This window comes from Mytilus californianus, unplaced genomic scaffold (assembly GCF_021869535.1).
Source record: "Mytilus californianus isolate M0D057914Y unplaced genomic scaffold, xbMytCali1.0.p SCAF_8, whole genome shotgun sequence".
Lineage (NCBI taxonomy): Eukaryota > Metazoa > Mollusca > Bivalvia > Mytilida > Mytilidae > Mytilus > Mytilus californianus.
Window position 1 is genome coordinate 101,986,266 of NW_026262734.1, and position 26,889 is coordinate 102,013,154.

At 32.9% G+C, this 26,889-nt stretch overlaps 1 protein-coding gene across 8 annotated transcripts in view; it reads right to left on the reverse strand.

Annotated features, from left to right (window-relative positions):
* Positions 1 to 593: 593 nt before the first annotated feature.
* LOC127712255 (CAP-Gly domain-containing linker protein 1-like) overlaps positions 594 to 26,889 on the reverse strand; it is an 85,284-nt gene continuing 58,988 nt past the window's right edge. For 7 of the 8 annotated variants that reach the window (XM_052218591.1, XM_052218592.1, XM_052218590.1 and 4 more), the window contains 2 exons: positions 25,157 to 25,332; positions 594 to 4,791 (listed from right to left, as the gene is read on the reverse strand). In XM_052218591.1, coding sequence (XP_052074551.1) covers positions 3,692 to 4,791; positions 25,157 to 25,332 — 1,276 coding nt within the window. In that variant the 3' untranslated portion in view covers positions 594 to 3,691. Of the gene's footprint in view, positions 4,792 to 14,233; positions 21,707 to 25,156; positions 25,333 to 26,889 lie in introns of those variants that run through there. The other variant, XM_052218593.1, reaches the window with a different exon arrangement.

Consider the following 26,889-nt stretch of genomic DNA (forward strand, 5'->3'; position numbering starts at 1 on the left):
TTTCGAGTGGTAAAGTTTTATCGTTGTTTTGGACAATTAAATATTATACTAATAATAATTAGTGGTAAAGTTAAAGTCACCCCGGGCCTTTGAAACATTTACGTAAACCATTTGACCGTTATGGAATATATGTGTCGCAGACGACCACGGATATGCTGCAATTGTCGTTATCAAAATCCCGTCCTCCGTGCATCGGTTGCGACATCACCCAATGAGACTTACCACCGAATTTGAACTAACCATGAGCAACACGTCGGGTGCCACATGTAAAGTAGGATCTGCTTACCTTTCGAGAGCACCGGAGATAATACCGGCTTTTGATTGGTTTCGTGTTCCTCAATCTTTGGTTTTTTATGATGTGTTTTGTTGACTGTTGATTTTTCGTCTTTCTCTTCGATTGATTGATTGTTGGTTGCTTAACGTCCAGTGGAAATTATTTCATAAAATTGAGAATGGAAATGGGGAATATGTCAATGAGACAACAACCCGACCATAGAGCAGAAAACAGCCGAATGTTCTGGACGATCGACTTAGGAGTTTTAATTGTCCCTTATGTATCTTTTTGTCTCTTCTTGACTGCTAATAACTAACTCTTTTTTGATAAACAAATACTTTTTTATTCAGTAACATTAATAACAATAACTGCATTTTACGCTTATATAATATTTTCAATAGATACTCCAAAACAGCAAACACTAAAACAACGGCACAGCAACAATTTGAAAAAAAAAACAACTACAAATAACAGTATGTCGACATAAATATATTATGATCGGCCATGTTGTTACGTGTACAAATCACAATCGGATTAACCAAAGCCTGAGATGCTACGCTCTCCAACGCGAGAGACTGAGATCTAAATGTATCGTTTTATAACAGTAAGTTGCATCGCTTAGACGGTATCGCGTGGCAAAATAGAATATCGCGTTTGAGTGCGAGTTTTATCATGCATGCGTCTTATCAGGACATTATATTGGAGAGCATTCCGGGAGACAGCACGGTTGTAGAGCATGGCGTTACCGGACAACACGTTGTGTTGTAGAGCGTTTGATAAATCAGAACAGTTCGTTCATTACCTATAATAAACCGGAAAAGCAAGTAGGAGAGCGTTCGTGAATAAATGTTTTGAATATTTTTGATTTTGAATTCTTCGATTAGTTATTCCATAATAATGCTTAAGGGCATTCTAGACCATCACGTAATATCACGATGGAGAGTGCTGTGTATTAAAATTTGAAAAGAAAAGGCTTACATTTGAACCCCCTGGTTGGCGGAATAAGCAAATACACGGGTAAGGGTAAGGGTGGTTAAAATGTAAGTCTTGCCAGAACGTGTGGTGTACCAGAACAACCAACACATAGTAGAAATGGATGAATAAAAAGAACAACACAGCATGCATGCACAGAAATACGTTTCCCCCTTCCATTCTAGACAACTGAAAACGTTTAATTTACAAAACTAGAAGCTCTAAAGAGCCTGTGTCGCTCACCTGCATCTTCAACAATTGCATTTTTTGGGGGTAAAAATCTTCATTAAAGGGGAATAACAGTATAAGGCTTAACTGACAATTTCAGTCATGTTGACGTATGCTGATCATATTTCTTTTTTAAAGTTTCTATTTATCTTTTATAGTTTTCAAAATAATTAAGGAATGACTGTAATATTTTTTCTGTCTATGAAGAAATAACATAAAAAATGTGGTGCACACTGAATAACCCGCGTAGCGGGTTATTTTAAAGTGTGCATCACATTTTTTATGTTATTTCGAATATACAGAAAAAATATTACAGTTATTTCTTATAATTTAATTCTAAATTCCATTTTAAACCGGAGTAAACCATGAAAAAACGTTGATGACGTCACGGTCACATGACAAAATTATGTCTATGAGCTGATAAACAAAACAACGTCAGCCAATCAGAAGACGCGTTACATCCAAAATTAAACGCAAAAATAATTGGTAAAAATTATCATTAAAGGACAATAACTCCAATAAAAGAGTCGACTGAAGATTTTCGCGATGATGGCTTATTTGAAGATCTTGTCGTCTTGCTAATCATTTTTGCTTTTTTTTTCTAAGTTTCTATATATCAATTATAGTTTTGAAAATAAAAGGCAAAATTGAAAAATTGGGGAAAATAGTCACTAAAGGACAATAACTTCCATAAGGAGACGTCCAACGACTTTGGTCATACAGAAACTTATTTGTTGATCTTGACTTGCTGATCATTTTTGCTGTTTGAAATTTCTATCTATCTATTATAGTTACCAAGATAATAGGAAGGGGAAAAATGGGAAAAATCATCATTAAAGGGCAATAACTTCAATAGAATGACGACTAAATACGTCGGCCATGTTAGACTTAATTGTAGATCTTGTCTTGCTGATAATTTTTGGTATCAAAAGTTTCTATCTATCTTTTATAGTTTTTAAGATATTAGGCAAAAACGCAAAAAATTGGGAACAATCGTCGATTAAGAGCAATAACTCCTGTAAGAAGTCGTCCCTTCTACAGTTGAGCCTCCTCATGGGGTTTTGGATTATGTGATTACTTGGCCGTTTTTATAGTGATTTTTTGATTACAAGACCAAATGTTTCATGATTATTTGATTATTCGATAATCAAGGACTGTATTTTTGATTATTTGATTATCTTGTTTAAAAAAAATAGTTAATGATTATGTGATTATATTGGCAAACAAATTGTGATTATGTGATAACTTGAACACCCCCATGAGGGCCTCACAGTTTTTAAGGAGTTTCCATTCTACAGTGTTCTAGAAGTTACCGTGACAACTATATAAACAGACACCGAAATTAGACAATTTTTGGATTACCAGGAGATCTCTGCCTCTGGAGTTGTTGGATTGACACTTTTATTTACGTTAACTACATCATACTAGATTGTGAACTTATAGGACATATTCCGTTACAGTTAAGAGAAGAATTCCGGTTAAAAAAAAGACAAGCAAAGGATCAGGGCTTATATGCATAAAACCACTTAAGTTAAGATATCCAGTCGTAGTACTAATTTATCGTAGGACATGTAGAAAAATCCATCCGTTCGGAATAAATCTTAACTTAAGTAGTTTTATGCATATCAGCCCTGACATATATTTTAACAGTTAAGTTGATATTTCTATTTGTGTAATATTTCTTGTAAAATTGTATAATAAATCTTGTTAAATTTTATTTTTGATTAGTGTCTTTTGTTGACTACAATTTAAAGGTGATTTCTGGTCGTAACAATAGCCAAACATTGCATATTATCTCATCTTCTATTTTAGCCATGTCGGTCATCTTCCTTGGGCGGGAGTTTAATTCGTCGTGCACATTTCTAAAACTATATACCGGTACCCTAATGATGATTGTAGCCAAGCTTGTTTAAAGTTGGCCCAGTAGTTGAAGAGTAAAAGTTAACTGACGCCGACGACGAAGGACGAAAACGACGACGGACGCAGGACGCTGGACGCCAAGTGATGAGAAAAGCTCACTTGGCCATTTTGGGCCAGGTGAGCTAAAAAAAAATTACATGTATCTGCGTGTATAACCTGTAAATAAGTTTAATGCAGTTAATAAAACTTACGTAAAATAAAACACAATGCTATATATTGCAAAAGTTAGGAACAAAAACGCTGTATACATTAATTATGCAGTAAAAAGAAGCTTTTAACCACACCATATGCGAATTCTTAGCTAATTTTACAAGAATCCCGATTATCGTCAGTCTTTAACATTCGTTCTTCTTCGTGACGTTCGCTGACTTGGCCACTTTTATTATCGTCAAAAGGCAAGGCATCTCGATTATCGTCAGTCCTTATCTTCTGTTCTTCGTCGTGATGTTCGCTAACTTGGCCACTGTTTTTATCGTCAATAGGCAAAACATCTCGATTATCGTAAGTCATTGACTTTCGTTCTTCTTCGTGATGTTTGCTGACTTGACTGTTGTCACCATCTTCAATCGGTACAGAATCTCGGTTATCGCTCGTCTCTAACTTTCGTTCTTCTACGTGATGTTCGCTGACTTGACCACTGTTATTATAATTGTTAATAGGTAAACCATTCGCCTCCATGACACCATCGCCTTCAGTATCATGAAATTCATCGATATTTTCATCTTTTTCCTGGTTTGAGTAATCAATGTCAGAGTCATTCTTTTTGTCGCTTTCATCAAAATTGTTGCCCTTTTCGTCGTCTTCCTCGGTTGTTACGTCACTTTCCTCTACACCATTGCCATATTCATCACTTTCGTCTGATTTTCGTTGCTCTTGTGTTTGGACATCATTAGCCCTATCGTCATTTTTGTCTATAAATTCTTCCATACTTTCATTGTCAGATTCATGTCCTGTATTAATTTCATCGTCTCTTCTCTCATGTTTTTCTCTAATAACAGCGCCTTTATTCATATGGGCTACATCGGTGATATCTGTATGCTTACAATTGTCAAGAATGGGATCAACTTCATTTTCCAGAACGGTGTTTACTACTTGCTCTAAATTAGTTTCGTTGTCTTTTTCGTCCTTAAAATCGTCATCATCGTATATTCCAAGTTGTGAATTACTCATTTCGTCTTCATTGCTCAGTAGTCTACCATCATTATAATGTTTGATTTCAAAATCTTCACATGATTCTTTAAACTGGTTTTGTTCCTCTGTGTGTACATTGCCTTTGTCTTCGGAACATTCTATCTCCACTGTCTCGCTTCCGCTATGATAACGGACTTTCGGTTCCGGAAGACTGGTCTTACCTTCAGGAATTAGTATCTGTAAATTCTCACAAGGTTTATGGAATTCTGTGAAATTATATAGTAAAAATAACTTACAAAACAAAAGCTGTCCTTCACTTTTTTTGTTTGACCCAAATATTGCTTCATAATATTTTGTGCAAGCAAATTGTATATTGAAATAAGCTTTCGGGTATTTATATCACCTATTAAATGTATGCAAAGCTTGGATCATTATATGAGGCATTAAGATGCTATCTTTTTTCTCCTCAAATTACACAATCGCCATGAATATGCATGAAATATTTGGCACTGAACGTAAAGCAGTTACATTTGTATATTTTGTTACCTCACCGAATGCGACCCATCGTATTTTTATATACTAGTACAACGAACAATTCGTCGGTATCATTAGAGGAGCTGCTACCCTACCGCAGTATTTGAATTCATCCACCTGTTTTTAGACGCCCTTTGTGTCTTTTCACCTTTTAGAAATTATTCTAGTCTTTTGACAACTAATAACAACACATTAAACTCGTTTATTCACTTTGAAAACGAGTGGAAAAGAGTACAATAGGGGTTGTTCATAAATATTTCAAAATTTTGTTTTAAACGCAATGTAATACTTTGACGTTCATGTAATGAGCATGTTTTGTAAAGATCATACGCTAAAACAGATGTTTGCATGAAGTGGTATTGCATGGAAATAAGAAATACAAATAATTCATGCAATAAACAAAGGTCATCGTTATGTTGACAAGGAGATGCGATATGATTGTCAATGTGACAAATATCAAAATGACGTGAATGTAAGCAACAGTTATTATAGGTCACCGTACAGCGTCCAAACAAAGACCAAACACATGCATGTATATATATCGTATTAGTATAACGGTAGGTGATGTGATGTTGCTGGGTAAATATCCATGACCGACACATTGCAAACTAAATGAGAATTAAGGAAATCAACAAAAACTAAACTGGTTTATGTAGTTAAATCAGTTACTTCAAAATAGACTTCATCACATGGATGTCTATCTTCTTTATGGGAAACAATTGTTTCGCTATTATATACTGCACCATCAATACGAATCCCAGGGTTAGTCCGCAACGGTTGTTTCTTGTGTGTGAACTTTTCTTTCATATTGAAGCTTTTCTTAGAATTTCTTTTTTTCGTTTTTTTTTACAAGTTGGCAATGTTATCTTTGCCTTTTGAGTTTATTCCCCTGGTAAAACCTATTGCTAGTTCCGAGACTAAATATGAAAGTTTGGAAAGTGTGATCATCAGTGCCAACTTTACAAATTCTAAAATGAATATTACTATAATGCACTTTTGGCATCAATATAATGGATATATTGATGGAACTGTATATCTAATACAATACAGCGTTTCCGACAACGGCTTTATTCTTAATGAGTATAACTTCTGTGATGATTACGTCCAGTTGCAAACATTACATGCATAAAAGGCTAAGAACATGGTAATGTAAACTGAATATAAATCCGGATTTGTACTAGACTGGCACGGCACATGAAAAAAGGTCACCCTTCCTGGACACATTATTGCGAGACAATCAGTCCAGTCCGGCTTGCTTCTAAATGCCGCGGATGTGGCGCAAAATCAGCAAATACCATTTCCAAGTCTTTGGTTTGAACGAGTCTGGGACGTTTTGGCAGTGGGGCTAGTTGTATTGCTTCCATACAGAAAAAAACCTTTGGGGCATACATTTTTAGCCAATTAAGGAGGAGTTTGCCTGGTTAACCCAACAGGTCACATGGTCGATGTGGCCAACAATCTAGACAAAAATCAAATCAAAAACATACATCTCAGCATGGAAACAAATGTGTCTCAAACATTTTTCTTAGAAATAATGACTTTCAACGTCGACCAGTTGCATGACTCCAAAATTGATATGGGTCTTTCCTGTTTCTATATCTTCCATTTGTATAAGTTTAATTTCCAATCAATCAAAGAAAATTCAAGCTACCATCTGGAAACCATTTTCCCATAAAGTTTTAAGTTTTTAGTACCTGTGACCTTAAAATTTGACCAATTGACTCCAAAATTAATAGGCTTTCCCCTCTTAAAATCTTCGACCTTTATAATTTTCATTTCAATTAGGCAAGGGAAATTTTAAGTTACCATCCTGAAACCATTTCCCCCCAAAACAATAATTTTAATAATCACAGATATCAGAGATACTGCTAGTTCCCAATTCAGGCAATATCTCAAATTTCAGGGTGGCACCTTACATATTGCACAATATATTTATCATATTTATAATAACAGTATTTAGAATGGATATTAATCTTACTATATTAAAACTTCTTTTTACAATATAGTTTTCCATGTGGTCTAATTTTGAACAAGCTCAGTTAGTGATAAAATGTCAACCAAAGAATATTAAATTTTTCATTAAAAGATGCAGATATTTTATTGATTTTTTTTTCAGAAATAAATACCAACTCATCAGCATAACATACATACCCTAGGATTGCTGAAAACTGGACATACACCTTAGGATCCCTGAAAACTGGATATACACCTTAGGTTCACTGAAAACTGGATCTACACCCTAGGATCCCTGAACACTGGACATACACCCTAGGATCCCTGAACACTGGATCTACACCCTAGGATCCCTGAAAACTGGATCTACACCCTAGGATCCCTGAAAACTGGATCTACACCCTAGGATCCCTGAAAACTTGACATACACACTACACCCTAGGATCCCTGAACACTGGACATACACCCTAGGATCCCTGAACACTGGATCTACAACCTAGGATCCCTGAACACTGGATCTACACCCTAGGATCCCTGAACACTGGATCTACACCCTAAGATCCCTGAACACTGGATCTACACCCTAGGATCCCTGAAAACTTGACATACACCCTAGGATCCCTGAAAACTTGACATACACACTACACCCTAGGATCCCTGAAAACTTGACATACACACTACACCCTAGGATCCTTGAAAACTTGACATACACACTACACCCTAGGATCACTGAAAACTGAACATACATGTTAGGATCCCTGAAAACTGGAAATACACACTAGTATAAATACTAGTAGTATCCTTGAAAACTGGACAAACACTCTAGGATCCCTAAAAACTGGACATACACCCTAGGATCCCTGAAAACTTGACATACACCCTATGATCCCTGAAAACTGGATATACACCCTAGGATCCCTGAAAACTTGACATACACACTACACCCTAGGATCCCGGAAAACTTGACATACACCCTAGGATCCCTGAAAACTTGACATACACCCTAGGATCCCTGAAAACTTGACATACACACTACACCCTAGGATCACTGAAAACTGAACATACATGTTAGGATCCCTGAAAACTGGAAATACACACTAGTATAAATACTAGTAGTATCCTTGAAAACTGGACAAACACTCTAGGATCCCTAAAAACTGGACATACACCCTAGGATCCCTGAAAACTTGGCATACACCCTATGATCCCTGAAAACTTGACATACACCTTAGAATCCATGAAAACTGGATATACACCCTAGGATCCCTGAAAACTGGACATACACCCTAGGATCCCTGAAAACTTGACATACACCCTAGGATCCCTGAAAACTTGACATACACCCTAGGATCCCTGAAAACTTGACATACACCCTAGAATCCATGAAAACTGGATATACACCCTAGGATCCCTGAAAACTGGACATACACCCTAGGATCCCTGAAAACTTGACATACACCCTAGGATCCCTGAAATCTTGACATACACACTACACCCTAGGATCACTGAAAACTGAACATACATGTTAGGATCCCTGAAAACTGGAAATACACACTAGTATAAATACTAGTAGTATCCTTGAAAACTGGACAAACACTATAGGATCCCTGAAAACTTGACATACACCCTAGGATCCCTGAAAACTTGACATACACCCTAGGATCCCTGAAAACTTGACATACACCCTAGGATCCCTGAAAACTTGACAAACACACTACACCCTAGGATCACTGCAAACTGAACATACATGTTAGGATCCCTGAAAACTGGAAATACACACTAGTATAAATACTAGTAGTATCCTTGAAAATTGGACAAACACTATAGGATCCCTGAAAACTTGACATACACCCTAGGATCCCTGAAAACTTGACATACACCCTAGGATCCCTGAAAACTTGACATACACACTACACCCTAGGATCACTGCAAACTGAACATACATATTAGGATCCCTGAAAACTGGAAATACACACTAGTATAAATACTAGTAGTATCCTTGAAAACTGGACAAACACTCTAGGATCCCTGAAAACTTGACATATACCCTAGGATCATTGAAAACTGGACATACACCCTAGGATCCCTGAAAACTGAACATACACGTTAGGATCCCTGAAAACTTGAAATACACACTAGTTTAAATACTAGTAGTATCTTTGAAAACTGGACAAACACACTAGGATCCCTGAAAACTGGACATACATCCTAGGATTCTTGAAAACTGGACATACAACCTAGGATCCCTGAAAAATTAACATACATGCTAGGATCCCTGAAAACTGGACATAAACATGAAACTTTTATCTATGACCTTTTTATTGATATAAAGTTAATAGCAGGTTACTTGAAACGAAAATTGTAAAACAAAAAATGTAGTTGGAATTGTATACTGAAACTATAACAAAAATGATACTAGATAGAAGCTGTATGCATAGTAAATTGTTTACAGCAGATTAAATGCAATTAATTATTTGAGTTAAAAAAAAAAGAAGATAAAAGAGTAGTTTAAGTATAATATTCATATTTAGTTTTAAAAGTAGTGATAGGACAAAATGGATTCAGGTCATAATAGATTTCTCAATACCCAAACATTACTTTCCTTATCTAGAAAATGTGTTGTAAAATTAAAACTCACAATAAAAACATGGAAAGTACAGCCGCCAACAAGACCATTAATCTACTGTAAATTCAGAAATTATTGCGTGCGTTTATTATTGCGAATTTTGTAGAATGGACTTAAATGCGAGATTATTTATTGCGATTTCAGGAAAATCTGCATACAGTTATGTGTATCAGATATAAGAATGCGAGTTCTTAATATTGCGATACTTATTCAGTCGCTTTATTCGCATTAATAACAAGAGTGCACACGCTGAAATGTCTCGCCTTCTTTACTAATCATTGATATTATGTTGATAGTTATAATATATAGCTTTATTACAACTGTCACATAAACTTAACATTAACCAAGTAAACTAAACATTGACCAATGAACCATGAAAATGAGGTCAAGGTCAGATGAACCATGCTAGGCAGGCATGTACAGATAACAATTCTTCCATACAACAAACATAGTTGACCTATTGCTTATAGTTTAAGAAAAACAGACCAAAACACAAAAACTTAACACTGAGCAATGAACCTTGAAAATGAGGTCAAGGTCAATTAAAACCTGCGTGACTGACATATTGATTATAAATTATTTCCATACACCAAATATAGTAGACCTATTGCATGCAGTATTAGAAAAAAAGACCAAAACTCAAAAACTTAACTTTGACCACTGAACCATGAAAATGAGGTCAAGGTCAGATGACACCTGCCAGATAGACATGTACACCTTACAATCATTCCATACACCAAATATATTAGACCTATTGCATACAGTATAAGAAAAACTGACCAAAACACAAAAACTTAACTATAACCACTGAACCATGAAAATGAGGTCAAGGTCAGATGACACCTGCCAGCTAGACATGTACACCTTACAATCATTCCATACACCAAATATAGTAGACCTATTGCATGCAGTATTAGAAAAAAAGACCAAAAGTCAAAAACTTAACTTTGACCACTGAACCATGAAAATGAGGTCAAGGTCAGATGACACCTGCCAGCTAGACATGTACACCTTACAATCATTCCATACACCAAATATAGTTGACCAATGGCTTATAGTATTAGAAAAACAGACCAAAACACAAAAACTTAACATTGACCAATGAACCGTGAAAATAACAGTATTTAGTATGGTTATTAATCTTATTATACATATTTAAACTACTTTTTACAATATAGTTTTCCATGTGGTCTAATTTTGAACAAGCTCAGTTAGTGATAAAATGTCAACCAAAGAATATTAAATTTTTCATTAAAAGATGCAGATATTTTATTGATTTTTTTTTCAGAAATAAATACCAACTCATCAGAATAACATACCATAGGTTCACTGAAAACTGGATCTACACCCTAGGATCGCTGAAAACGGGACATACACCCTGAGATCCCTGAAAACTGGATATACACCCTAGGATCGCTGAAAATGGGACATACACCCTGGGATCCCTTAAAACTTGACACACACCTTAGGATCCCTGAAAACTGGACATACACCCTAGGATCCCTGAACAATGGAAATATACATCCTAGGATCCCTGAAAACTGGATATACCCCCTTGGATCCCTGTAAACTGGACATACACCTTAGGATCCCTGAAAACTGGATATACATCCTAGGAGCCCTGAAAACTGGATATACATCCTAGGATCCCTGAAAACTGGGTAACCCTAGGATCCCTGAAAACTGGATATACACCCTAGGATCATTGAAAAGTGGACATACATCCTAGGATCCCTGAAAAGTGGACATACATCCTAGGATCCCTGAAAACTGGACATACACGTTAGGATCATTAAAAACTGAACATACACCCTAGGATCCCTGAAAACTGGATAAACATCCTAGGATCATTGAAAACTGGACATACACCCTAGGATCCCTGAAAACTGAACATACACGTTAGGATCCCTGAAAACTTGAAATACACACTAGTTTAAATACTAGTAGTATCTTTGAAAACTGGACAAACACACTAGGATCCCTGAAAACTGGACATACATCCTAGGATTCTTGAAAACTGGACATACAACCTAGGATCCCTGAAAAATTAACATACATGCTAGGATCCCTGAAAACTGGACATAAACATGAAACTTTTATCTATGACCTTTTTATTGATATAAAGTTAATAGCAGGTTACTTGAAACGAAAATTGTAAAACAAAAAATGTAGTTGGAATTGTATACTGAAACTATAACAAAAATGATACTAGATAGAAGCTGTATGCATAGTAAATTGTTTACAGCAGATTAAATGCAATTAATTATTTGAGTTAAAAAAAAAAGAAGATAAAAGAGTAGTTTAAGTATAATATTCATATTTAGTTTTAAAAGTAGTGATAGGACAAAATGGATTCAGGTCATAATAGATTTCTCAATACCCAAACATTACTTTCCTTATCTAGAAAATGTGTTGTAAAATTAAAACTCACAATAAAAACATGGAAAGTACAGCCGCCAACAAGACCATTAATCTACTGTAAATTCAGAAATTATTGTGTGCGTTTATTATTGCGAATTTTGTAGAATGGACTTAAATGCGAGATTATTTATTGCGATTTCAGGAAAATCTGCATACAGTTATGTGTATCAGATATAAGAATGCGAGTTCTTAATATTGCGATACTTATTCAGTCGCATTATTCGCATTAATAACAAGAGTGCACACGCTGAAATGTCTCGCCTTCTTTACTAATCATTGATATTATGTTGATAGTTATAATATATAGCTTTATTACAACTGTCACATAAACTTAACATTAACCAAGTAAACTAAACATTGACCAATGAACCATGAAAATGAGGTCAAGGTCAGATGAACCATGCTAGGCAGGCATGTACAGATAACAATTCTTCCATACAACAAATATAGTTGACCTATTGCTTATAGTTTAAGAAAAACAGACCAAAACACAAAAACTTAACACTGAGCAATGAACCTTGAAAATGAGGTCAAGGTCAATTAAAACCTGTGTGACTGACATATTGATTATAAAATATTTCCATACACCAAATATAGTAGACCTATTGCATGCAGTATTAGAAAAAAAGACCAAAACTCAAAAACTTAACTTTGACCACTGAACCATGAAAATGAGGTCAAGGTCAGATGACACCTGCCAGCTAGACATGTACACCTTACAATCATTCCATACACCAAATATAGTAGACCTATTGCATACAGTATAAGAAAAACTGACCAAAACACAAAAACTTAACTATAACCACTGAACCATGAAAATGAGGTCAAGGTCAGATGACACCTGCCAGCTAGACATGTACACCTTACAATCATTCCATACACCAAATATAGTAGACCTATTGCATGCAATATTAGAAAAAAAGACCAAAACTCAAAAACTTAACTTTGACCACTGAACCATGAAAATGAGGTCAAGGTCAGATGACACCTGCCAGCTAGACATGTACACCTTACAATCATTCCATACACCAAATATAGTTGACCAATGGCTTATAGTATTAGAAAAACAGACCAAAACACAAAAACTTAACATTGACCAATGAACCGTGAAAATGAGGTCAAGGTCAGATGAAACCTGCCAGACTGACATGTATCCCTTATAATCATTCCATACACCACATATAGCTGACCTACTGCTTGTAGTATCTGAGAAACGGACCTAATCACGTAACTTTAACCTTGATCACTGATCCATGAAATGAGGCTGAGGTCAGGTGAACCCTGTCTGATGGACATGTAGACGTTGCAAGGAACCCATATACCAAATATAGTTATCCTATTACTCATAATAAGTGAGAAATTTACATAACAAAAAAACTTTTTTTTCAAGCAGTCGCTGAACCATGAAAATAAGGTCAAGGACATTGGACATATGACAGACGGAAAGTTCGTAACATAAGGTATCTGCATACAAAGTATGAAGCATCCAGGTCTTCTACCTTCTGAAATATAAAGCTTTATACAAATAGTTTACGCCGCCGTCGCCGGATAGTAATACCTATGTCTCACTTTCTGCGACTTTCGTCGCAGGCGAGACAAAAACCTCGCAATAATTTCTGAATTTACAGTATTGATTGAATGGCAGTGTTTTAACACCTCTTTAAGCTTTATTGGCTATTTCGTGGGGCCAGATTTTATTGGTGGAGGAAGCCAGAGCATCCGCAGAGCCAAAAAAATGATAAAGTTAAGAGTAGAGTTGAATGCTCCTGCTTAGCGCGGGATTTGAACTCACAATCTCTATACTGACAGGCTAGTGATACAGTAGCTAAACTACTCAAGACCACTCAGCCACGGAGGCCCCACAAGACCATTAATAAAAAAAAATATAGCAGTTTAATTTTATTTCCACTTGACTTAACTGTCTCCATTTGGTTGAACTTGAAAATTAAAGTGATTATCCTTAAGATGTTTTATCTGATTTTCTCATCACAGCATTAACAAGAGTTAAATACACTTGATACACCTTGAACAAATCCAATGAACCTAAATTACCGACCATCTAGAACCTCCTAGAAAGCTGTGATCGATGAAAACCTATGTATTCTCTATGTAATGTTTTATTTTGTTCTCTTTTTTTTGTAGAAATATGAATGCATAAAAAACAACAAAATGAATAAAAATTATTAGCAATTTATTTCTGCAATATGGGATGAAATGATTATACATGGAATTGCATTATATAATGGTACATATTACATGGCAGTATAAGACCTTCCCCATCCTTTAACTAACACCCAATACATTCAACAAAGTCATTTACTATTGTTAATAAATACAGGTCATCTGTCTAGTTATAAATATTAACTATCACATACCACATACATTACTTATACAAACGGATTTGATTGAGTGTGGCCTAAACTGATGTGCAAAAGTGGAGTTTTTATTTTAAAAAAAGGTAATCAGTGGATAAATTATGATTAAGAAGTGTTAAGCATGGTTATTACAAGGTGAATTAATTCAAAAACAATTTTTCTGGTTTTGAGTGATTACTTAACAGTTTGGTTACCAGTAAATTATATAGGTTTATAAAAGTTACTATGAATCAGGTGATTTTTGGTGAAATGTTATTTCAGAGCAAATCACTTAAAATCACCAACATTCAATGTACCACAAGGTGTTATTTTTAGCAAATCATCTTGGTGTACTGGCATGAATTGTTTGAATAAAGGGGAGATGTAGGGTATACTTCAATAAGCAACTCAACAACAACAAAAATAAAAAAGACACGTTGCACATCAAAGAGATGACCAAAAACCAATTTTCACATATTCTTTAAAAGAACGTTCCTCAATTACATAGCACGATAAGCCACACCCATTCAGGTCAAATTGATAGAGTACAAAAATGTGTTGTAATATAAGAATCTACCACCCTGAGAGACCTTTTTTATACAAAATTGTTTCATGTGTAAATCATTATCATTATGATTAAATATATTTCAAAATAAGATTTATAACTTGTTTTGCTGTTTTTACAATGCAGACTTATTTTTTTTTTTATAAAAGTGAGGTAATCTGTCAAAAACATGAACGCATCTTATATCCATCATACATCAAAGTATACTTACATAAGGAATTGTTTTTAGAGTCTCAACAGAATAGGGAGTTTATCATTTATGCACTGTTTCATTTATTTAATGCAAAACATTTACAAGTTCCTTGTTTAATATGATAATGGTGATGTCCTTCCTGTTGACCTTGAACAAATCACATTTAATAAAGAGGCATGCAAACCAAAAATTCAACAGTATTTATATTAAATCATAAAATAAGGAGCATTTACAACACTTGTTTACATGTCCCAATCTTTCATATTCACAATTTAAACCAGGGGTCGGGCTGTTTTGTATTCTGTGAAGATAAAAAGTATAATAAATTTGAATATTTAAGAAATAAGCACTCAAAATAGGACTCTTAGATATAAAAATTTGAGCAATTCAATTTCTTCAGAACATATATGTTCCACTAATGATAAAAATTATTTATTTTATCACACACTTTTAATACCATTGATAGGACATAGGGATCTTGATGGGTATTTTTCAAAGGCTTGAAAAAGTTTCTTCTTCTGCAATAAATTTTTTTCACCAGGCTGGGGCAAGCATTTTTATATAATTTCATCTTCCAAATAAAAGCACTTGCATATTTGAAAATTAGCACAAACGTAGCACTGATTATACTTAAACACACTTATCTAAATTTTCACAAATGAAGACAAAACTTGAGAACAAACATTAACAAATACCATAAATAAATGCAAAAAAATAAATAATTTGAAAATATACTTAGCAACACTATGGAAAAAAAAGTGATACTTAATAATTTCAGTATCATTTCCTCATAAATCACATATTAAATTGTATTAAATTTAAATATTATTTAGTATTGCCATTCCCTTTGTTAAATTCACCTCTATACAAACTATCTTTATAAAGATCCATTAACACCAAACCCAAAAATAGGAAATCAGAAAAAGTTTTGGATTGTAATTGTTTTTATGACTGAAAAATCAATGTTTGTCATTTGTCAAGTATATCTAATCAACTGAAATTAAATCAAACAATGAGTATTCTTCTGGAATCTTATAAATTCAAATATTCAATCTGATTTAGTCTCATCTCTCTCTCTCTGCTAGGCTATTTTGGATTTCTTGTTGTGATATTCAAAATGAAGGAACAGAGTGAAAATAAGGTTTCTAATTAGATACATTTGGTTTTCCTAATTCAAAATCTATCATTGACATGACACTGTGAAAAAAATTTGGTCCACTTATAGAATAAAACTTAAATGTTCAACACCCAAAATAAACATACATAGAAAAGAACATTAAAGGCACATTTCATCTGCTTTGATTAAAATGCATATTTTTCAAAATCACACTGACTGTTCTGTAATTTTGTTCAAACCTATCTGTGGCCACAATGTAGCTATCAAGCAGTCAATGTTCTTTTATCAAAATCTTTTATATTATTTGTTGTACAAAATGAGAGGGGATGAAACTACCAAAGACAAAACTGATTACAGAAGTCACGATTTTAACATTCACTGAGAGTTCATTATATGAATGTGACTTCACGATATAATTTATACAACCAATGAATATTTTGAATGTACTTGTTTTTGTAAAGCTCAAGCGTAATTATTTTTTACAAAGTGTTATTCAGCAGTAGCTTCAGATAAGCTTAATATACCAACAAACTGCATCTGTATAGTATGCACACAAAAAAATCCATATCATTTATAAATATTGAACGTGCACAAAAACTGGTTTTTCAATATAATTTAACAAAAGCACCATATTTATAAATAAAAGGAGGTACACATCAAAAAGACAATGTCTACATATATAGTGGCAACCTTTTTGAAGATGGATACTTTCAAGGTACTGATTAACTTTTCATACAATGAGGATCAAAAAATCTCTTTGTTTTCCTTTGATTTATAATCAACTAATGTGACATGTATTTATGATTTAATATTTCAATAATGACCATATGTTGTAACCATTAGCATAAATATACAATAAAAACATAGCCTGTTAATTCATTATAGATCATGGTAACAAATATTTAAGACAAACAATATTTTTTTATTAAGAAGACAGGATGACATCAGAATCAACTAATTTTAAAAGCAATTATTTAGGCTTGACCTCAATAAAAGTAATCCTGATCAATTTTGTGAATGATTTTTTGCTTAATGATTTTTATGGGAGATTTTTGTTCAAAGAAACTTTCAAAACAATGGTGGTTCAAAACCTGGAATTTTCTGGATCAACTGCTGGCTTTAGGATATCTGACTACTGTTGGTCTCTCCCTCAAATATGTAACCAATGCAATGGTGTCTCTCTCAATGTTATAACCAACGAAATGGTCTCTCCCTCAATATCATAACCAATGAAATGGTCTCTCCTTCAATATTGTAGCCAATGAAATGGTCTCTCCCTCAATATTGTAACCAATGAAATGGTCTCTTCCTCAATTTTGTAATTAAACAACTGGTCTCTCCCTCAATATTGTAACCAATGAAATGGTCTCTCCCTCAATATTGTAACCAATGAAATGGTCTCTTCCTCAATATTGTAACCAATGAAATAGTCTCTCCCTCAATATTGTTACCAATGAAATGGTCTCTTCCTCAATATTGTAATCAATGAAATGGTCTCTCACTGAATATTGTTACCAATGAAATATAATGAATCTACAGAGCATGGAATGGTTTATACATAAGTAAATAAGTTGAGCACTGGGATAATTTACATAATGATGTGTTTATACATAGTGGTTAACAAATTTACCACCTGTTTTTGTATTTTATAAGCAGTTATTAAAAGTGATATATAGTAGTAGCTTTACTGATGGCAATCCTTCCATTTATTTCTTTTTCCGTTTACAGCAATCTAGAAAAAAATTCTGTTAGTTCTAGACTAGAGAGCTGTGTATGGTTTCAACAGGTAATTTAAACACATAAAAATATGTTATTCCAAAATTCCTGCAACTTGCATCGAAAATTGGACTCTCACTTCAAACAAAAACATGTGATAAATTTTATAATCACCTTTGACAAGTTTGTTAAATTATTATATACAATATTTATATATATGTACATAAGTTTATAATACACAGGTTTTAAATATATCTACATTTTACAAGATGTGCAAAATCTCTTCTTTCTAATGTTTATGTCATAAAATGCTCATGGACTGATGATAAATTGAAAATGTAGTAAATAAAACTTCTTGGTAACCTTGTCTTTATAGAGACTTGTGAAGGAAAATAAACAAGTTTTATATGGGTTATCTTTTATATAAGACATAAATATTTGTCTATAGAGATACAATTATTGTACATGTACCAAAGTAAATAAAAGTAAATATTTATTGTTTTCCATAACCAAATCCTAATTTCTACCGAAAATATGATATCTTAAACTTTTGTTTTTATTTCAGACCAAGATAAAATTGCAATCTGTTTAAGGTTTCTTGAATAAACTAGTTCTAAATACTTATATACCTAATTACTTCACTTTAAAAATGAATTCCAAGACCTACACTAATACCAGAGACTACCATAAACAATTTCACTGAAAGTTTTGGCCAATCCCTATTAAACATAAAACTGTCTACTAATATCTAAAATAATTATTGAATTTTTAGTATATTTCTACCCATCTAGTCTATTCTTAGAACTAATAAAACCCTAAACAGATATTTATTTAATTTTTGACCTTGACAATACTTCAAACTAGTAGACTTTGAAGTCAATGTGAGTCCATATAAAACAAATAATAATAATTATTTTGCTTGTTTTCACAACATGTTTCCAACATGGAGTGTTACAATTGGCAGTTTTCAAATCTTGGTGGTTGATGCAATGTCAAAAGCTAGTTGTATCAAGTGACGTCGTACAGTTCTTGCTGATGGTAGTTGTACTTCAGGTGAAAATAGATGAAGATTATGAACTGGTATTATAAATGAAAATCAGCAGATGATTAGCATATTTTGTAAAATCTTGGAACTAGAAATATTTACTTATATAATATTTGTTGATGATAGAATTAAACAGGATTTGTAAACTTCAAATTAGATATGTGTGCCATGTGATATTCAACTTCACTGTATGAAAAAAAATACACAAGATTCTACAAAAAAAAAAACAGGTAAAATTTATATTTCCACTGATTCACTAGATAATGAAGACAACCTGTACAAGATGGCTTAGAAAAGCACTTTTCTAACAACTTCAAAATATTGCATTTAAGTTTTGTTATAAAAGCTTGCGAAACTGCTGCTAGAAAAATATGATTATCTTCTTAATCTTAAGCTCAAAGCAGGAGGTATGATAAGGGTAATGATGTGCCAACTGAAATGGCACAAATGGTAAAAACTAGAATCCTTTCAAAATCATAATTATTTCATCTTTATACATGTACGAATTGGATGATATTTTCTGGACAGTTGGTCCAAAAATCCCTATTTCAATGGTTATTTTTATTACCCATAGTTAAAACAAAAATTGTAAATAGCCTTATCCAAAAAGACATCTTATTTCCATCAACATCTTGATCTTTGCATAAGACATTTTGTATGATCTGAAAATGAGGCTTTGTTGGAAGTTTTTGCATTGTTTTCCTTAAATGAATTAAGTTTGATGGCGTATAGAAAGTATTTAAAGGAAATTTTAAAAATATAAATATGTACTGATAAATGACAGACTCATGTATGAAGGTTGTTATTACACTTTAGGCCTTTTCATACCTTCTCCTTAGAAAAGGAAATTTAATCTCGAAATAATAGCAAAATTGTTAGTGAAGTTTCAATGAATATCAATAATGCACAAATACCTCATAGGTTTAAACAAAACCCTGTCAATTTCTTAGTAAAGGATTCAAGTTAGAAATTAACCTTGTGCATATTGTTATAAAAATGTGTCCTATTGTGACATTAAATTCATGACACATTAAATCAGATTGAAAATTACCTTGTTTTGTCAAAAGAGAAGATAATTCCAAAATAAATTGTTGAAACGTAGACTTGGGAGAATAATGCAATCTGGAAGCATCAATATACCATATGCGTGTCTTAGATTCAAGGTAAACATTTTACGACGAAATGTACCCTACACGAACATTTTCACTTTTTGTCTAAATGTATTGTACAATACAATGAAACATGAATTACGAACACACTGAAGATTTAAACGCCCAATTTCAGGCCCAAACAACAAAAAAATCTGACCCAAAATTAACCGGATATACAATAACCGATCAGATATTTTCTTTGAATAAAAGAAAGATTTCATTTTCATGTTATACGCTACAAATTTCCATAAAAAAAGCACAAGGTGAATTTCTTTCTAGTTTCACTTTATCTAATGAAAACCCTGTTTTACATAAATGCAACTTTAAATATTTTACTCCTATAGCTGTTTTTCCTGAGCAGAAATACAATATTTTTGCTCAGCTAAAACATAAACATCACAACTTTTTAAAATATATACCGAGTACATATATAACACAAATCACAACCCAAAATCAGACTTGGCCATATGCATGTTAGACAAATAAAAAACAACTTCAGTTGAGAGCTCAATGGTTCAAAGAGGCCCCTCATGGGGGTGTCCAAGTAATCACATAATCACAAATTTTTTGCCAATATAATCACATAATCATTAATTATTTTTTTAAACAAGATAATCAAAAATACAGTCCTAATTAATCAAATAATCAAATAATCATGAAATATTTGGTCTGGTAATCAAATAATCACTATGAAAACGGCCAAGTAATCACATAATCAAAAACCCATGAGGAGGCTCTTCAAAGCTGGGTACTGCAAAAAGCATTAACTCTGTTCCAGTTATGAAATTGTATCTCATTTTTGATGAATTTCAGCAGGTTCAAGCCAAAGTTCATGCCATTAGGTTCTTCAAATGTTACATTTGCTGATGACGAAAGACCTATGTTTCACATAAATTTCAGAACTGTAAGTAGCTGGTTCACACAACAGATCTTTAAATTCTGCTTCTAAAAGTTCATTTTGCTAAGCCAGTTCACATTGCATCTTGAGGTTCAAATGAAAGCATGACTTATTAAAGTTCAAAACTCACTTTGATCTCCAAGAGGTCCACAAGAAATTCATTTCAATCCATTTTCACAACATGTCAAAGTGGTTCAAACACAGACTCATATGTAAACAAATTCACACGTCAAAATTGGCACTGTTTTAGAAGCAACTATAGTCTGCAAAAAGCTCGATTAAACACAAACTTCAGCGTTACCTCGGAATCTTTGTTTATATTCATACTAACATAAATTTTCCTTCCTAATTAAAAATTAACTTTTTATGGAAATAACTTATATGAAAAGTTTATTAACATATGATAAATAACAAAAAAACAAAACAAGCAACATGTTTGCGTAAACTGTTAACATGTGTTTAAAACCAAAACAAATATGGAAGGAAATCCATGCTCTATATGAAATGCAGCATTCCATTGGTGGAGTAAATCTTCTTTCATGAAAGACTATAGGTGATTGGTTAGAAAGTCTGTTCATCATCACATTCATCTGTCCAATGACCAAATGCTGCAAACAAAATAAGAATGCACACAGTCAATGTTACATTGTCATTTTTTCTGAATTTGTTTTTTTTTTCATTCAGTTTTTTCCTAGAAATTGGTTTGCAGATCTGACTAACCTATTTTCATTTATTTAACAGTAAAAACAATCAAGGATCCGGAAATTTTTCCACACAATTTCGGTCATTTTGAGATGATTGAAAAGTTGGTGCCCCTTTCCAAATTGTTGATGTCAACTTAACTTGATTCAAAGCATCAACGAACTTGTATTGCGGTTTCATCGCATTTACTAAGTAAATGTCTTACCATTACCATGAAGAACAGTTAAGGGAAGGCAATAGTTTAAAATTGAAATGATTTTAATGACTCAAAATGGTAATTCTCTCAGACATTGCTTACGTTTCTTTCGATTTGACAAAAGTTAAAACCGGAAGTTTGCGATAAAGTTAAAATACGAATAATTCCGGATTCATTTCCAGGATTTGTTTTGTTTATCAAATTGACAGGAAATCACCGGCTTTTTTTTATTTTATTACCTTTAATAGTGTTTGAATGTAACAGACAATAGTTGCACTCGTTTAATTTGGCATTACATTTGCATTTTACGATTAAATATTAAATTTGCTGAAGACAATTTCACGCATGCGTATTATATAGTAAATAAAGCACATGAAAAAAATACTTTTTTCTCCGTAAATTTAGGATTAATTTTTAAATCAGATTTGATGATTGTCTTTGTTGAAAAGTAATTAAATAATGAATACACTTGTCAGGGAATTTCAATTTTTGTTAAGATATTATTCTGAGCTTGTGATCACTGTCAGGTGTGAATATTAAAACCACAGGTAAAAAGTGATTAGCGATCATTAGCCAATGTTTCCCGGAGGCATTGATATAGATATTAGGAGGGCCCTCAGGATTATCAAACTACTGGAGTGGCAGTTTTATTACAGGAAAGGGATTATAAACAAAAACAAGTGATTACAACTTACACAAGACAGTGCAAAATGGCGATTAAGGAATCCGATTTCAAACATTGAGTCAATGAAATGACCAAAATTACTTCTTTAAAAAAATAAAATTTGTCCTGAATCCCAATTTCTCGTTTAGGACAAATAGTTTCATCTTAGGACATGACTGGCATATATGACCGTTTCCGGACCCTTGCAAACAATATTCCATATTTATTTTACTTTCTTTTTACTTTATAAAGGAACAAAAGAGACACAAAGGACATATCTTTAACAACTATTTACCCTCATGGCTCTAAAAGGTTCCATTGTATAATTTTATCACATGCTATTTCTATCCATGAGGGTCTGGATGGGGTGTTCTTCATTTTTGTATTCTTTAAAATTTTTTAGCTAATTATCTCTTATTTATCTCTCCCCCCTCATTCATTTCTATTCTATATATTTTAATACCACATTATTCACTATTCTCATGGTACTTTATTCCGTATTTCCCACTCCCCCTCCCATTACTCTTTTTTTTAAAGCCCCATCCAGACCCTCATCCATGCTATTCTGGTGTCTACCAGTAAACATGTTCTCAGAGTAGCTCCAAATCTTCTGAATAGACAGCATGAAACCAAATCATTAAAAGGCGATGATACAGCTAAGAAGTATACTAAATCTAATTTTAGACCTGGTTTGATATATGCTGCATAATGATCCTTGTTGACATTTGGGTTTAGATATTTTCGACTGACCAAACCAGCATTTTTAGATGAAAATTTACAAATCTAACAAACCAATTTATCAAAAAAAATGTGGTCTTACGAAAAACATATGATTGAATAATACACATATTTTGTAAATCATAATTAAATTTTAATAGATAAAAAAGATATTTTCAAATTGCAAATACTTATCTGTTATTCCTAAAAAATATCAAAGTAAATTTATTGCCTTTTAATTTTTAATGACAATATAACAATACTTTACTTCAATGGCAGATCAATAAAATTTCCTAAAATTACTTTTTCATATCCCCAGAATCAATAGACATCACCATATCTTTAATTGTATTCTCTAAATAATGGATATAAATTAATTTAAAAAAAAACAAGAATCTTATTATCCTTTAAGAATTGTCATTATGAATATAAGTTAAACAATTGTGTCTATTTTGGAAGACCAGGACCGATGACTTTTTGCAGAGAAATGTAGGTGGGAGAGTACTTGCAATGAGAACTTTTCATACAATTTACATTTCCAAGGGCCAAAACCCCCAGAAAAGCATGGACCAGCTTTGATTTTTCAAAAAGTCTGAGATAGTGATGATGTCAACCATTGATGCACTTTGCATGAAAATCAATGAAAACTGCAGATGTGAGAGTGCTTAGAATGTCGGACAGATAGATAGACTGACATCAGTTTTTCATATCCCTGTTCAATACTCATATACAGGGTATACCCAAATACGCCCACAAAAACCAATATATTTTGACCCTTTTTAACATCCATTAGATCTGCCAGTGAGGTTCATTTCAATTTGATATATACATTTATCAGTTGATGATTGTGGCCAATCAAAATTCATAAAAAAAAAAAAATGTTCTCAATGTTATATAACTGTACTGTTTTTAAAATTATTTTAATACAATAAAATGTGTGCATATTCATTTTAGTTTTTAGACATATTTGTTATCATCTTTTTTAAAAAATCTTTGATTAAATTAATTAGAGAATCTTAAATTTTGACTGGCCATATCATGCAGTTAATTTATGATAATATAGTTGAAAATGAAATAAAATTCATGCCATTAACATTACATCAGAATGCAATATAAGAGAAAATATCCAAGTTAGTTAATTACAGGCTAAGAATTCCATTTCGGAATCCAGAAAAGCATGATATGGCCAAAGAAAGCCAGAATAATGCTTGTAAATATATTTATGAGATTTCGGTAATATCAATTCTCTATAAATATCAACTTTTTACCTGATGAAGAAGAGAGCTAATCATGATAAAGCTCACGCTGGATGAACACGACTCACATTTTAAACTTGAGATAAATAATTATCATTTAACTTTTCAACAAAAGTACAATAATTTATCTTTGACTCTTTGTAATTAAAAGTTAAATCTTTGCTCAAATGAATTCTGAATGATCACATACATTGACAGTCATACATTTGCTCTGTTGTTGAGATTTGGAATTTTGCATTTTATCAACGTATCAAAACGTTACTACAGATTCAATATCAACAAACATTTTGTAATATTTTGTATTACTGTATTATTTAACATAGGAAATTTTTGCAAAGATGTTATTTTTGCTAATTTAATCATCAAGATATAGTCTCTAAAACGTCCTCTTTTGTAAATTTGATGTGTAAGGAAATTAGAATCAGTAACTGGAAAGATATGAGAGTCCTCATGAACAACCAAGTTTCAGTCAATGCCTTTGAAAATATTACCCAGAACTCTTTGTAATCTAAAAATTTCTTACCTTCACATATATCACAGTAAGGTCGTAGTTGTTTACGGTCACCATGGTGATGTGAAGGTGATGGAGTATCGTCGTCGTAATCCATGGCCTGACAAGGACAATCTTCAGTATCATGTTTATCAAACACGTCACATATATCACAGAATAATCGTGGAGGGGGCTTCTTACTTTCACTTCTATAAATAGACATGAAATAAATACATCACAGAATAATCGTGGAGTAGGCTTCTTACTTTCACTTCTATAAATAGACATGATAACTAGAGGCTCTAAAGATCCTGTGTTGCTCACCTGCATCTTCAACAATAGCCACTTTTTAGTAAAAATCATCATTAAAGGGGAATAACTCCTTAAATATTAAGAGATAACTAAAAATTTCAGTCATGTTGACATATTTGTAGATCTTATCCTGCTGACAATTTTCCTTTTTAAAATAACCAGTTGACTGCATATTTCTGCCATTTTGGCTTATTTGTGGATCTTGTCTTGCTTATCATTTGTGCTATTTAAAGTTTCTGTCTATCTATTACCGTTTTCAAGATACATTTGTAATAGGCAAAAATGATAAAAAATACCATTAAAGGGCAATAACGAGTCGACTTAAGATTTCGGCCATTAGGCTTATTTGTAGATCTTGTCTTGCTGGTCATTTTTGCTATTTACAAGTTTCTATCCATCTAACATAGTTTTTAAGATATAAGGCTAAAACACAAAAAAAAAAATGGTAAAAAATCGTCATTATAGGGCAACAACTCTAATAAGGAGTCAACTGACGATTTCAGACACGATTCTTATTTGTAGATCTTGTCTTGCTGATCATTTTTGCTATTTAAAGTTTCTGTTTATCTATTATAATTTTTGAGATAAAAGACAAATTTTTTAAAATGGTAAAATTCATCTTTTTAGGGCAATAACTCCTATAAGTTGTTTGACAGTTTTGACGTGAATGAACAATAGGTAGAGCTCAACATTCTGAACAGTTTTGCTCATGTCTGATTTTCTCTATTTATAGCGGTTTTCAAAATAATAGGCAAAACTTTCATTTTACCTGTATGTGTTATTTTTAGCCATGTCAGCCATCTTGTTGGCTGGCTGGGTCATCGGACACATTTTTTAAACTAGATACCCCAATAATGATTGTGGCCAAGTTCAGAGGAGAAGATTTTTGTAGAAGTTAATGACGATGGACGCCAAGTGGTGAGAAAAGCTCACTTGGCCTTTCCTCAAGGTGAGCTAAAAATACATCACACCTATTTTCTCTTCTATTAATAGATATCAAAGAAATGTGCAACTTGGAATGATTGACTGATTGATGACTGATTAACATTGTGTCAGCACAAAACTTGGAGACAAACCTATAACATTGTTTTTTAGGGAAATCTTTTAATGGATCAAGAGCAAAAACTGGTCTTTTAACTAGTATAACAACTTATTTTAGACAGAATTACTGTAAAACAAACCAAGAGTACACATGCTGAAATATCTCTGCTGCTTTACTGATCATGATTGAATTGATGTTGAAAGTCTTTAAGATAAAGCTTTACAGCAAGTATCACAAAAAATTAACATAATCAATGATTCATGTAAATGAGGTCAAGATCAGAAGGACCCTGCCACATGGTATTATACCTTCTGAAATATTAAGCTTCGTAAAGTAGTTCATGCCATTGCAAGATTAGCATCCCTATGTCTCTGATTCTGCAGAAATACTGAATAGTGAAGAAAAAAAGTGA